The sequence below is a fragment of the Phocoena sinus genome, chromosome 9 (assembly GCF_008692025.1).
Source record: "Phocoena sinus isolate mPhoSin1 chromosome 9, mPhoSin1.pri, whole genome shotgun sequence".
Lineage (NCBI taxonomy): Eukaryota > Metazoa > Chordata > Mammalia > Artiodactyla > Phocoenidae > Phocoena > Phocoena sinus.
Window position 1 is genome coordinate 38,063,004 of NC_045771.1, and position 14,912 is coordinate 38,077,915.

Genomic DNA, 14,912 nt, shown 5'->3' on the forward strand with positions numbered 1-14,912 from the left:
ATACATTGTTTAGATAACGTACATTGCTTGGGAAACATCTTAGTTAAATATGCTTTCAAACACCTTTAATCTTTTAAACTTCAAAGCATAGAAATACTATTTTCCAGCCACTGTTCTGGGATTGGGCATACAAAAATGAATAAAGTTTGGTTCCTGCAACTGAGAAACTTACAGTGAAAGAGTCATGTGTATAGGCCGATACCTCTAATAAGGTTTTAAGAGCTATCCCTGAAGTTTACCTAAATTGCTAAGGGAGCACAGGTGGGGAATGATTAATTTAGCCTTGTGGAGGAGAGGAAAGGTAAAAGAAAACTATTGTTTCCTTTGTAAAAATCAAACAAGGTCTTCCAGGTGTTGACTAATGATTCTAATATTTTACTTCTTGAAATTAGACGTGCTTCCTTCTGCGTTTTTTTTCCCTACATAACTCTTTTGTTTACAATGCATTACCTTTTGGTTCTAACAATTAACATTAGAAAAGTTGGTAGATGATTGATTCTGTAAGGGAAAGATGAATGCAAGTGTCAAGATTTGAGTCTATAGGGATTATTCGGTCCCTAACCATGGAGCACCAGGATGTAATTTCCTAATTTCTGCAAGGGAACTTCAAGTTTTGTTGTGTTTTGTTTTAAGGCTTCACAGAGAAGTCACCATCATCTGAGCTGGGCTTTGAAAGATAAACAGAATTTTTCCAAGTAGGGAAAAGGCATTCTGGGAAGAGGGAAAGTCTGGTGATAGGTGACTCGGAGAGAGAAGTTGAGAAGGACTCAAGGGTTTTCTAGTATGGGGGATAAGGTGAGTGGTGATACTGTTAACTAAGGAGGAGAGTATAGAAGTATATTTTGGGGCTAGGATGGAATATGGTCTCTGTTTTGGGCATGTTGATTTGGGGAGTCTTTGGAAATTTCATTAATTGATTTTTAAAAAATTATTTCCACTAAAATTTATTAACATCCTTACTTGCCCACGTATCAAGAACACAGACATAAGAAATAATCTATTCTCAAAATGCTTATGGACTCTTGGAGAGAGAGAGAATCCAATAATTATAATATGTGCTTAAAACTGCTATGATAGCAGCAGTCACAGGTTTTGATGGGGAACTTGGGAGTTTTGATCACCTAATGGAGACTGAAGATGGGAATGGGGAGGAGAGATAAGGAGTGATAGGAAAGAATTCCTATGAGATTGCCTCATGGAATTCAAGTTTTTTTTTTTCCTGGATTTTAATCTTTAATATCTAACATTTTTGCTTTAGGACATATTTTCCCTGAACCAGGAACAGAATGCTAATTATATAAAAATATACACATAGAAAAAGTAGTTCTCCATTTTCCCAGGGAAAAAACAGTAACTTCTAGAACACTCAAGTGTTTTGTTTTAATTATAAAGTCTTGGTCATCTCATTTATTAGCTCTGTAACATACATATTTAAATTAAACATTATTAGACAACCGTTAAAACTTATAAATGTAAGGTGCCATTACTGAGTAAATAGAGTCTCCTGTGAGTGGATGTGTCCCTTCTCCTGCCCACTAACAAGGCAGTAATATGGTTAGTTTAATTTTATGAGTACATGATCCATCACTGCAAACACTAATTCTCATCTCCACCCTGTGTTTATCTGTGCAAGTGTATGAGCTGGTTAGATCGCACGGGCAACCTCTCTAACTTCAACAGCAAGATGAGCTGGGCTTGGGCTTTCGGTGCAGACTAATTGTGTCTGTCTGAATCAAGTGATCTGACCTATACTCGGTAGCAAGCACTCTTCGAACTGCTTCCTCAAAGGCCGCTGTGACATTCGTGGCATCTTTTGCACTTGTTTCAAAGTAAGGATGGTCGCTGTTGTCCCTGCACCAGGCTTGAGCTGCTTCTGCAGACACCTGCCGCTCACTGATGTCAACCTTGTTACCCAAAATCACAAAAGGAAAGCTTTCGGGCTTTGTCACATCCGCATAATATATGAATTTTTTCTTCCAGTTACTCAAGTTCTGGAAGCTTTGAGAATTATCGACGCTAAAAGTAAGCAGGCAACAGTCAGAACTTCTGTAAAATGGCGTCCTCAGGCTTCTGAATCACTCTTGACCGGCCGTGTCCCAAATCTGTATGGTAACAAAATGTCCATCCACCTCCAAATCTTTATTTAAAAATTGTACACCTATTGTATAGAAGAGCTGGGTATCCAACTTATTAGACACATATCTGTTCATTAGAGAACTCTTCCCAACTCCACCATCTTCAAGGAGAATTACTTTAAAAAACAGTGATTTTCCTGCCATTTTTAATCTCAACATCTCTGATTTCAGAACCCTTAATTGTTCAGTTCAGATATCATCATTATCTCTAGGGCTGTCGGGAAGATCCACTTGGGCACGGACCGCAGGAAAAGCCGTTCACCACTGTGCCAGGCTCATTATAGGAGTGCAGGGAGTTTCTCGCGGCCACACGGAGGAAGCCCGGGAGCTCCGGGCCCGCCCGCCCGAGTGCAGTGAGGAAAGAGAGAAGGTCGAGGACCCGGCGCGCAGGAGGCGTCGGCGGCACTGCCCGGGTCCGACTGCAGTTGCTCCTGTCCAGCACCGAGGGAACAACGTGGCGACGGGGCGGGGCCCTTAAGTGTTGTTTTGAAGTATGAGTTAAACAGATTGTGGGAAGAGGGAAAGAGGGGTAACACTTCAGGCAGGAATTTTGCTTAGATGATGCCTTGGGAGTGTGAGGAGCTAACCTGTGTATAGGGAGCACTGCTTGTGGTTTAGTGTTAACTTGTAGGAACTATGTAAATGGGGATTGGTAGGGTCCTGCAGATCATATGTCTCTTGATTTTTATGTTGAAGACAGTCATGTTGGTAGTGTCAGGAAGCTAGTGAAGGATTTTAAGTAGGGGAATAGCTTGATCAAATTTGATGCCCAGCAACCAGTTAGAATTATGTTCTAGAATTTCAGAAATGCAGTTGGGGGGTAGGGTATAAATTTAACTAGGGGTCACAATAATGGATAAAGTGCTTCCTGTTTAGATGTGGAGACAGGTTAATAAAACTGACATCACAGTATGCGAAGTGTTGTAGTATGCAGTGCTATGTATTGAGTATAGAGGAGGAAGTGATTTGGGACTTCACTTTTAACAGTCATAGGTATATGGGTGGTATTTGCAACTGAGAATATTGATGATCTTTTCTAAGGAAATAATATAAAGCAGAGATGAAAGAACTGATGGTAGAATTCCAGAAGAAAGCAGCCTTCATAGGATAATGGTTAAAGAAGAATCATCTAAAGCTATGATGTTAGCACTGTGGGCTACAACTGATTTGTAGGTTGCAAATCAATAATAGTGGATGGGAAATTAATATGGTTGGCTCTAGACAGAATTTTAAAAATATGGATTAAGAGACAAAGAAAATATCAGGGTGTATGAAGTAAAGGTAATTATTATTTTGTGGCATTTTGTTCAGATGTGTGTATTCGTGCATGTGTGTATTGGGTAAAGTGTAAAATGTCTTTCTTATTAAGAGTTGTAATCACAAACTTTTGAAAAACAATAAAAGACACTAAGGAAGAGCAGTTGGAAATAATTAAATAACTTTTGTTCTTCACTACTCTGATGGCAAGGAAAAGAAATGGACCCAGAGCAAGTGCAGTAGAAAGGAGATTTTCTCTTTATGTGCAGGTGGTCTCCCCCAGGCCGCCTTTGCCACAGCAATTATGTAGGAAGAGAAATACAAAGAAATAAGGGGAAAGGACTTGCAAGATACAGAACTCAAAGGCAGAGAGGGAGAGGAAGAAATAGGGAATATGAATGGGAAATATGGGTGAGAAGGAATAAACCCCTATGGAAGCGTGACTTTCAGCTTAACCCTACTGTGTGATGGCAAAAGCTCCATACCCTAGCACCATGGCCCAACAAAGCCCCTTGGATTTATCCTGCCATATCAGCTCTGTTCCTTATTAGGAATAGAGCCAGAGGAGGAACCTGGGGAAAGGGTACAAAACTACCTCTAATTAAAGTTGTGATTTAGTAATATCAATAATAGAAGTTATTGAGAGCTTAACTATGGGCTAAGAACTGTTCTAAGCACTTTAAATGCATGATCTCACCAAATAAGTTAATATTTGTAAAGCCCTTAGAACAATGTCTTGCACGTGGTAAGTACTCAGCAAATATTGGCTATTATGATTATTTAATTATTAATTAGAGAATAGTTACTAAATATCACCATTTTACTAGTAAGGAAATTGGAATATAATAAAGTTAAGTAACTTAAGATTTTATAGTTATAAAGAAATAGAATCATGCACTTTTGAGTTGGAGGTGAGAGACTGACTTGTATAGGTGCATGAAGTTATATGATGACTGGTGCTTGAAATATGATGGTAGAGAGGAGACAAGATGGGCCATAAGTGAAAGATATTATGAAAAGAAAATCCCTTTAGCCTGGTGACTGGTTGGATATGAAGTAAAAAGATAATTAAGATTTTAAGTTGGTTGACTGGGAAAATGGTAAATAAGGATGTAAGAAAATAAGGAAGAAAATTGTTTTGGTAGGAAATGATGACAAATTCCATTTAATCATGTTGAATTTTATGTCAGATAGTCAAGTGATGATCAGCAGGGAATTCAAAACTAAAGTTAGAGATATTTAGGCATTATCACATAAAGGAGTTGCAGAAGCTGTAGAAGGGTTTGAGACCCCCAAGGATAACCAATACTTTTTGGCCACAAAAAATCTGGGGAGTCAAAAATAAGATCATGATAATAGCCCCCATGCAAAATTTCCACAGCTTTGCCCACATCTGCTTTGTAGAACCTACAAGTAATACCAGGAATCTTTAAAAAAGAGTATGTCACTACTGCTCCAGGGATGGGCTGTTGTCTGGCATGCACTGTTTTCCTCGTTCCTGTCCTGGTTGCTGTGGCTGTGTCTCCTCTTGCGGCCACCATCTATGAAGGTGGAGCGCCTCAGCTGTGGTTTGGTACCTTTCCCACCACCGCAGAAATTGCTGTTTCCCCTATGACGTTCTCAGAGACCCTGGAGGGTCAATGGTGATAAAGCTTTCCTACTTTTTCTCATTCTTTTGTCCACCCTCAAGTTTCAGACTTAATATCCATTGGCTTTTTCTGTACCCCTGTCCAGGTGACAGGTATGTTGGCTTTATGGCTCCTCAGTCAGTTTTTTATGCCTAGATGATTCCTGACCTTCAGATGAATTCTTACACGAAATGTTTCTCAGTTTTTGCCCCATCAATCCTTAGGCACATCTAAACTTGTCTGAATCCTAAGGTGAAGGTTACTTATTAGGCTTAAACTGGAGCCAGGACCCTTGTTGCATGCTCTCTGGAGAAAAGAGAGGTCAAATTGGCAAATTCCCATATTTTCCAAGATTATCCCATCACTCGTTTCTTCTGGTCCCTTTACTTCTTCATATGGGTGTTTTCCTGGTTGATTTGAGATTATTTCTTCTTTTCTCCAGATGGAACGATAATGTGTACTTAACTGTGGAATTAGATCCTATCCGAATATTTTGTTGGGAGGTTTGATTCACTTTTTCCTTTTAATTCTTCTTACAGGTTTCCATGCTCTTTGTTGGAGTTTAGTAAAGATTTGAATATCTAGCACGTTTTCCTTTCAAATAAGTATTGGTAATATATATTTTTTTTCTGGTTCTCTGTGAAGAATCCCAACGAGCCTTTTTGAAAACTCATTATTTGCAGTTATTTTAGAACAGCAATTTGTTGAAAGCTACCATATTAGAAATGTTTTATTGCACTGCACTACAGCTATGAAGTGCAAGGAACCATGAGGAATGAAAAATACAAATGATAGATATGTCTCTTTCATCTTATTTTTTAGCCTTCTTTGAATCCTGGGGGGAGCCAGTCATCTGATGTGGTGCTTTTGAACCACTGGAAAGTGAGGAATTTTGAAGTACAACGTGGTGACATTGTGTCATTGGTGTAAGTACATCAGAAACATACTATATTCATATATAAGATTATTTATAATTATCTGATTTAACTAGTAATTCACTGTTTATACCATATTGTCAATTATTAAATTAATAGGTCCATTTAAAATATTGATATAATGCATTTTTCAAAATCAATTTTGAAATGTAACAATGCTATAAGAAAGGATTTTTCTTTTATACTTAAAATATATCAGTTGACTGACATACCTGGATTTGGTAGAACGTGTTTAATGAAATGTTGATTAGAAATTATTATATTGATGATCTAGAGTACATGAACTTGGTATTTTGAAATTCCACATTTTGGAAGCAACTGTTAAGTTACTCTTATGGTTTATTAGCTTGTGTAGCTACAAAATATTTCTAGACGATGATAATTGTGACATGAAATTCAGTGGCATTTATATATATCGGTAATTTAACTGAAAAAAGGAAGTTTGGAAGACTAGTAGACTGGAGGCTTTTGTATGGGACCAAAAGGTGGCACTGTTTCTCTGTTAAAGTATTAAGACTGGTCCAGAACAAAAATTTCATAGTGTAGAAAAGGAATGTCAAAATGTACATAACTGACACAATGATAGTCCTAGTACATGCTTGAGATTTGTTTGTTTATTTTAAAAGTAAATTTACATTGAGAAGACTGCAACAGAACTTGCCTAATTTCTGCTGGTTTCAGCTACTTATAAAAATGTTTTAATATGATTCCCTGTTATGCCAGTTAGTGCTTTGGGGTGGCAATTAATGTAGCAATTACTGTTACTTGTTTAGTGATAGTAAAAATCCTCCTGTTTGGTGAAGACTTCCAACTTATAGTTCTGATTCTTGAATTGGAATGATTGTTTTTTGTTGGGTGATAATTTATAATTGGTAAAAGCAAAACGTTATCTACTGGTTCATACTTACCTTTGGCTAGTACTTTGTGGAAGTAGATATTTTCTAAATGTGTCTCAGTCAAACCTGTTCTACCAAGATTTGAAAACATATTAAGTAAATCTGGTAAGTAACTAATGAAATAAATTTGAGTGAAGTTTTGTATGGCAACCATCCGAGGATGGGAATTAAATGCTTCTCATGTTCTTGAGTGCTTTCTTTAATATTAAACTACTCTTTGGAGTATACTTTTATTTTGTCATTTAGGGAACTGTTTCTGCAACCTCCTTAACAACCTTTCCATGCTGGGTTAGCCTGTCGTGCGCTCATTATTCCTTTGCCTTTGGTTTGACAAGGTTACATCCTCGCTTAGTGGTGGAGAGGATACCCACCCAAGTGAAAGAGGTCACACTATAAGCAGACAATCGTGCAGTAACTTTTTTCTATGAGAAACATACTGACTATCTCTAACCAAGTGAATTTGAATAGGTAGTTGGGAAAAAAAAAAGGCTCCTTAAAATTCAGGGTTGCATGGGTCCATAACAGTACCCTAGCATATTATAGACTATGTAAAAAAGAGAACACTATTCATTTACGTAAATATTAAAGTAATTGATATTTATTATATAAATTAATTTCAGAAATAGTGTATTCAAATTAAGGTTGATATACTGAATTGTAGCTACTTCGGTTGAACTGTGTTTTTAATGAGTTAATTGTGCTATATCTCTGTCATGTACAAATAACACAAATTTCCTTTCATAATTGCTTGTTGCTAGCAGGAACTATTTACATATAAGAATGCTTAGTGATTGGTATCATGTTATTTAATAACAAATAATCATTAAGCAGTAATTGTTGCTTTCTTTTTATGAACCAGAAGTCTTATACTAAAATCTTCTTTAGCATGATGTAATATAGTAAAAGACACTGTTTTAAGTATCTTTTTAGTTTTAGAACAAAAATGCTTTCTAGACACGTCCTTACATTAGAATATCCTATCTATGTAAGAAATGTGTGACTAATACGGAAATGCATGACTAAATTTTGCATTTATGGCTAAATATAAAATATGATAAATATAATATTGGTATTAATAACACATTTTATTGATATATAAGTAATCTTTGGAAACAAGGTAGTTTGACAGTTTATATTTTAAATTATCCTCGGACAGCATTTTATGTATTCAGAGTATGTGGAAATGCAGCATTTCTATGATAATATTATATATGCATTTCTGGAAAACGTAGTTCGTAAATTCATACTTAAGTTACTAGGACTTATGCATGTTTGTAACCAGAGCACTAATAAAAATAACAACAATTCCAATAGCACCATTTAAAAGACATATGAACCTTCTAATAAATAAACACTGCAGTAAATGTCGGATTTTACTTAAAAAAGGTGAAGGTAGCTTGATGGAAGACTATATAAGGAAGGGTTGAGGCTATCTATATTTACAAGGGCCAGGGGCATTATTACCAGAAGGTGCAAGTAGAGGAAAGATTGCAAGCTTTGTACAAAATGTACTGATCCCAGAGATGTATGCTCAGCTCATTGTTTTGTGTTACTTTGTTTTATTTATTTATTTATAACTTTATTTTTTAATGAAAACAAAGATCCCAGTTAACCTTGCTTTAAGCACTTCTAGGAGAAAGGTTGAATGTATAATACTGATTCCTTCTTACTTTGCTGCCTTTAGTGTACTTAGCCTTCAGCTGTTATTATTAATGAGGCAAAACATTAATGATCCGGGAAGAAAATCAGATGTGAACCAGTGCAGCTTCTGCTTTATACTGAAAATTCTTTCTCCATTCTTTCTCACCAGTTGCCTATGAGCTGATTCATGTTACAGGAACACAGGATGTAGCAGAGCAGACTTTTATTGTAAGAAATTTCATTCAGAGCTTATTGACCAAGGCCCGTTTCCTAAACCAAGGAAGGTCTGGGTGGGGGAAGTGTGCATATTGGAATACGCTTCTTTGCATCTCTTCCTTTTCCTGTCACTTTCTTTCTGTTGGTAGCAGTGGGGCTACTGTTTAAGCACATTATTCAGTAATGTTAAATCAAACGGTGTATTTGTTTGGTAACGTTACTGGTCGCACAAAACATTATTTGCTGTCATCAAGTCCTCAGTGTTAGAGTGTGAGTAGGTGACATCATACTCTCTTAGTGGATTTGCAAACTAATAGTGGTGATTAAGGTGGATTTTCTATACCTTGGAATCGACTTTTCATTAACCTGTGTGATGGCCTTACTGCCATAGACTTAGCATAAGTAGCACTATTTTATAATGATATATCAATTACCATCCATTGGGACAGAGGTTCCTTCATAATAAAGTTTCAAATAATCACATTTAAAAATGTTTTAACTTTTCACTTTGAAATGACTTAAAGAAAGGTTGTAAAAATAGTATAGAGAGTTCCCATATACCCCTAATTTTTTTTTCTGTTTTATTAAGGTAAAATTGACAAAATTGTAATATATTTAAAGTGTACACTGGGATGAATTGATATATGTATACATTGTGAAAGAATTCCCCCCATCAAGTTAATTAACACGTCCATCACCTATTTACGGTGAGAACATTTACTCTCTTAGCCAAGTTCATTGTATAATACACTGTTATTAACTATCATCACCATGTTATACATTAGCTCCTCAGACCTTACTCGTCTTATATCCCCCCAATTTTAACATTATGCACAACCACAGGACAATTATGGAGACCAGGAAATTGACATTGATATAATACTATTAACTACTCTACAGACCTTGTTTGAATTTCACTGGTTTTCCCACTAATGTCCTCTTTCTATACCAAGATCCTACCCAGAATCCTATATTTCATTTTTATTTTTCGTGTCTCTCTAGTCTCTTTTAATCTGTGACAGTTCCTTGGTCACTCTTTATCTTTTTTGACCTTGACACTTTTGGAGGGTCTGGCCAGTTATTTTGTAGAATGATCCTTTTCAGTGTTGGAGGGTCAGTCTGTCTCTGGTGAGGAAGCATTGCTGTTGATGGCAGTTGCCGGAGAAGCTGCAGCAGTGGCAACTGCTGGGGAGATGGATGAGACAGGGTCAGAGGAGAAGGAAGTTTTCAGGCACAGCTCTCTTCATTTCTTAGGACCACATACTTAGGTCATGACTAAGAGGTTCCATGGCTTCTAAAAGTCCACACAGTGAAGTTTATAGATGATAGGAAGCCAGGAGGTAGAGCTGTGAAGGTGGGGGAAAAGGCTATAGTTTGTAGTAGGGGTAGAAGGGAAGGAAATAAGGCTAGGGCACAGAATATTCTATATTGAGCCAGCATTCAGTTTTAGAGTAGAAGGTTAGGGTGAGGGAATTCTCATTTAATGAGCACCCCTGTATGTCAGGCCTTGCATTAAGTGCTTTGTGTATGCCATTTTAATTCTCATAACAGTATCTGGAGATAGTTATTATTTTATTTTTGTGGGTAGTAGACATATTTACTTTTTAATTTATTGTTTATTAAGGTAACTGGTTTATAACATTATATGTTTCATAGGTACAACATTATATTGCTACTTCTGTATGCACTTAATCTTGTGGACATAGTTATTTTTACTGTGAAGAAACTGAGATTTGGCAGGTAAATGGCAAGTGATTGGCAGAGCTAGAATTTGAATCCAGGTCCATTTGACTCTAAATCTCTATTGCCTGATATAGTAGGCATATGTGGCTATTGAGCACTTGAAGCGTGGCTACTGCCGCTTGTTAAAATGTTAATATTTTGGATATATTCAGTCAAATAAAATATATTATTATAATTAATTTCACCTGTTTCTTTTTCCTTTTCTAATGTGGCTCGTAGAAAATTTGAAATTACCTATGTGACACACATTACGTTTCAGTTGGACAAATTCTGTGTCTAAACCTTTTTCCATTGTACACTGCTGCTTTCCTGGAGTGTGTCTAAGGTGAACTAAGATGAGATCCTAAAGTCTGAGGTGGAAAAATACTAATGTATCTCCTATGAAGCAAAGCAGACTCCCAAAGACAGGAAAACACTGTGTTGGTGAGAGTGTTGGGATGATCAAGTCCAAAGGGAAAGGGAAAAAGACATGCAATCTACAAAGAGAAAAAAAAGTAACCACAATATTTTTTTTCTTGTAGCACTGAAATCCCTTTATTTTAAAAAAATCATTTATTTATTTATTCTTTACTGAAGTATAGTTGATTTACAATATTGTGTTAGTTTCAGGTGCACAGCACAGTGATTCAGATTATTTTCCACTACAGGTTATTACAAGATACTGAATATTGTTCCCTGTCCTATAGTAAATCCTTGTTGCTTACCTATTTTATGTATACAGTTTGTATCTATTAATCCCATACTCCTAATACATTCCTTTCCACCTCCTTTTCCCCTTTAGTAACCATAAGTTTGTTTTCTATGTCTGTGAATCTGTTTCTGTTTTGCATATATTCATTTGTATTATTTTTTAGATTCCACATGTAAGTGATATCATATAATATTTGTCTTTCTCTGACAACTTCACTCAGTATGATATTTTCTAGGTCCATCCATGTTGCTGCAAATGGCAATATTTCATTCTTTTTTATGGCTGAGTAATATTCCATTGTGTGTATGTGTATGTGTGTGTGTGTGTGTGTGTATCTCTTTACTCGCATCTTACATATATCTCACCAGTTGTCTCTTGATGGGCATTTGGATTGTTTCCATGTCTTGGCTGTTGTAAATAGTGCTGCTATGAACATTGGGGTGCATGTATCTTTTTGAATTAGAGTTTTTGTCTTTTCCGATATATGCCCGGGAGTGGGATTGCTGAATCATATGGTAGCTCTATTTTTAGTTTTTTAAGGAGCCTCCATGTTGTTTTCCATAGTGAGTACACCAATTTACATTCCCACCCACAGTGTAGGAGGGTTCCCTTTTCTCCACACTCTCTCCAGCATTTATTGTTTGTAGACTTTTTGTTGATAGTCATTTTGATTGGTATGAGGTGATACCTCATTGTAGTTTTGATTTGCATTTCTCTAATAATTAGTGATGTTGAGCATCTTTTCATGTGCCTCACAACATTTTTAATATTTACTGACTTTATCATTTTCCAGTCACTGGGCTTAGTTCTACATTCATTTTTATTTAATCCTCATTAAAATAAACCCCAGTAAAGTAGGGACTGTTGTTATTCCTATTTTATAGATGAGAACACTGAGGTACAGAAAGGTTAACTAACTTGCTTGTGAACGTACAGCTGGCTGGTAAATGGAAGAGCGAAGGTTTGAAGGGCTTCCCATCAAATCCAGTGTGCTTTACTGTCAAACTATAAAGCTTCTGTATACTGTGGTGATGGTTTGGTTGAGGATACTTACTCATTCTTAGCAAAGAAGTCATGCAAAGTCATACATGACATTCTTAGCAAAGAAGTCATGTATCTCTGCATCTATCAGATTATCCCCATTTCTGTAATGAAATTTCTGATACAGTGGTTCCTGAAATGTCTCTTTATTAATAGCAATAATACTTTATTACGAACACACAGTCTGCATACAGTTTTGACAGCTGGTTTGCAACATGCTAAACTAATTGCCATTTTCTGACTGTGATGGCTACGTCTGTAGCAGTAAATATGAGCAAAGAGTTATGAAGAATTGAGCCAGGGAAATAGATGAAATAGAATAGAAGCCTTGGGGGCGGGGGAAAGGTGCTAGTTCCTTTGTGTCTTGAGCGCTTATAAATCTTTAAAGGTCCCTTGACCTACCAAGGGAAATTAATTGCAGTCTGTTAAAATACGAAATTCATGTTTTGAAACAAATGCCCAGGGCAATGATAATAATGAATAATGACCTATAATTGTATTAAAAGCCAGTTAATCTGTTGAGCTGGGAGAACATAATTGTGATTACTAGTGTGATACTAGTCTATCTATACTTATTCCTAGTTTTTTTTTGGTTTAGAGCCAAATTTTTTTTTTTTTTTTGAGTTTGTAGTTAATATCATGCATTTCAGGAGCACAAATTTAGAAATAACATGACTTTCAAAGAAAGGTTCTATAGGTAGGAAGAAGTGCCTAGGTTTTTGTTTTTTGTCTTTAATTGATAGTAAAAATGCTGGAGAGTGAAATCCTGGGCTGCAGTTTGTTTTGATGAGAGATTTAGTTTTTGGCACTTTCAATTACACATAATAATTTGCATTCGTTACAAAGTATATTTACAAATAATACTTAAAAAATGAGGCAATGTAAGTATTGTTGCTATTGTCTGATATAGATTAAACTGATTTTATAAATACTCTTCAGAGGCATACAGAAAGTTGGTGCCCTTAAGGTAGTCCTTTAAAAGCAATTTCCTTTCTTGAGTAGGATAAACTGCCTTCACAATTTTTATACATCTAATTATACAATAAAACCTTTTCTTAGTTCAGGCTCAAATTATAGCATAGAAATGTTTCAGTGATCATAAATTTCAATTTTGAATTATTGAGATTTTATGGCAGTGTAACTATAGGAGATATCCATAGCTTCTGCTCAACCCATTTCATAAATCTTATATGCTTTGAGAGATGACTAGAAGTTGTCAAAGAACAAAGTTATACATGCAGCATTCTTTGAAATAGTGGGTACTTAACGTAACTTATTGTGAAAAAAATCCAGTCTCTGTGAACACTATTACCCTATTTAAAAAAAAAGTGCAAGACAGCATTTACAATGAAGGTGCTCCCAAATGCTCCCAAATACACCTTTTGTGTTATACATAAGGAGTCAGCTTGAACTATTAAGGAGAAACATTTGAATATAAGTTGAAATAATAATTCTAACAGAGAAGTAATTGAAAAATTTAAGAAGTAAATGGTTTAGCTTTCAAGCAGAAGATAAAACACAGAAAAGTAAACTATCCCATAGGTATGTCAACCCGTCTTTAATACTTTTGGAACCAGTAAGATATGGATGCATACATAAAGCGAGGCCATTAAGATCACCAACATCTGATCTCCACTTTCAGGTATGATAGATTAGTTTATTTCAAGCTAAGGCCCATACTGAAAAAATGAGAAAGCTATATTAAAAAGAGTATCTACAGGCATTGTAGTACTACCAAAGGGCAAAGATCCCAGAGTGAAGAGAAACACACTGAGGTGAGCCCTGTATTCAGCGCCACTTTTCACCTTGGGTTATTTGTCACTTAATGACAGTATGGGCTGTGAGGCTGAGAAGCCAAGCAGCGGCAGCTAAGATGGGAGATGCTGGGTGTAATTTTTGGCAGTTTCACATTGCTAAGAGGTCACAAACTAGAATTCAGGGAGGAAGATGCAGGACCCTGGTAAAACACTCTAAACTTTTAATTGGGACCCCTGAAGGGCTACATCCTAGGAGTTACAGAGAACTAGAAATAGACTATTAAGTTACAAAAATTGAAATGCAGCCTCTGATAAACTCAATTGATTTTATGGTGATCTGCCTTTACTTTAACTCTCTGTCATTGCCAGAAACAAGAGACATCATGCAGAATCTGTATAAGTTTTAAACACAGTACCTGACATTCTATAAAAATAAACCATGCCTATCGCAAGCCAGGACCAAGATTAAAAAAATATAAAACAACAATCATTAGAAACATTCTCATAGTGTTCTAGCTTTTGGAATTATCAGACATGGGCTATAAAATAATTATAATCAATATATTAAAAAAATTGATGAAAAGATGGATTTCATTAGAGAATCAGAATCTAGAAAAAGAATTGAAAGGAATTCTAGAAATGAAAACTAGTATAACTGAAGTGAAGGACTCAGTAGATGAGTTTAACAGCAAATTAGACACAGCTGTGGGGAGGATCCTGAACTGGTTGATAGGTCAGTTAGAAAATATTTAGGCTATGGGTGAGGGGAATAGCCTGAATAAATAAAGGCTAAGAATTTTGTAGAACTCATGAAAGATATCAACCTAAAGAATCAAGAAGTACTACAAATCCTATCAGGATAAATACAGTGAAAAACCACAATTAGGGCACAGGGTAGGTAGTCAAACCACTGAAAACCAAAAAAAAGAGAAACCTTTTAAAAGGAAAAAAAAGATATTAACCTTCAAAGAA

The 14,912-nt window shown here is 36.0% G+C and overlaps 1 protein-coding gene and 1 pseudogene across 5 annotated transcripts in view; one reads left to right on the forward strand and one right to left on the reverse strand.

Moving 5' to 3' along the window:
- The window catches only part of IMMP2L (inner mitochondrial membrane peptidase subunit 2), a 922,093-nt gene that overhangs the window by 83,388 nt on the left and 823,793 nt on the right, over positions 1-14,912 (forward strand). For 4 of the 5 annotated variants that reach the window (XM_032643755.1, XM_032643759.1, XM_032643757.1 and 1 more), the window contains exon 4: positions 5,843-5,946. In XM_032643755.1, coding sequence (XP_032499646.1) covers positions 5,843-5,946 — 104 coding nt within the window. Of the gene's footprint in view, positions 1-5,842; positions 5,947-8,661; positions 8,698-14,912 lie in introns of those variants that run through there. The other variant, XM_032643758.1, reaches the window with a different exon arrangement.
- On the reverse strand, positions 1,674-2,279 carry LOC116759714 (annotated as a pseudogene).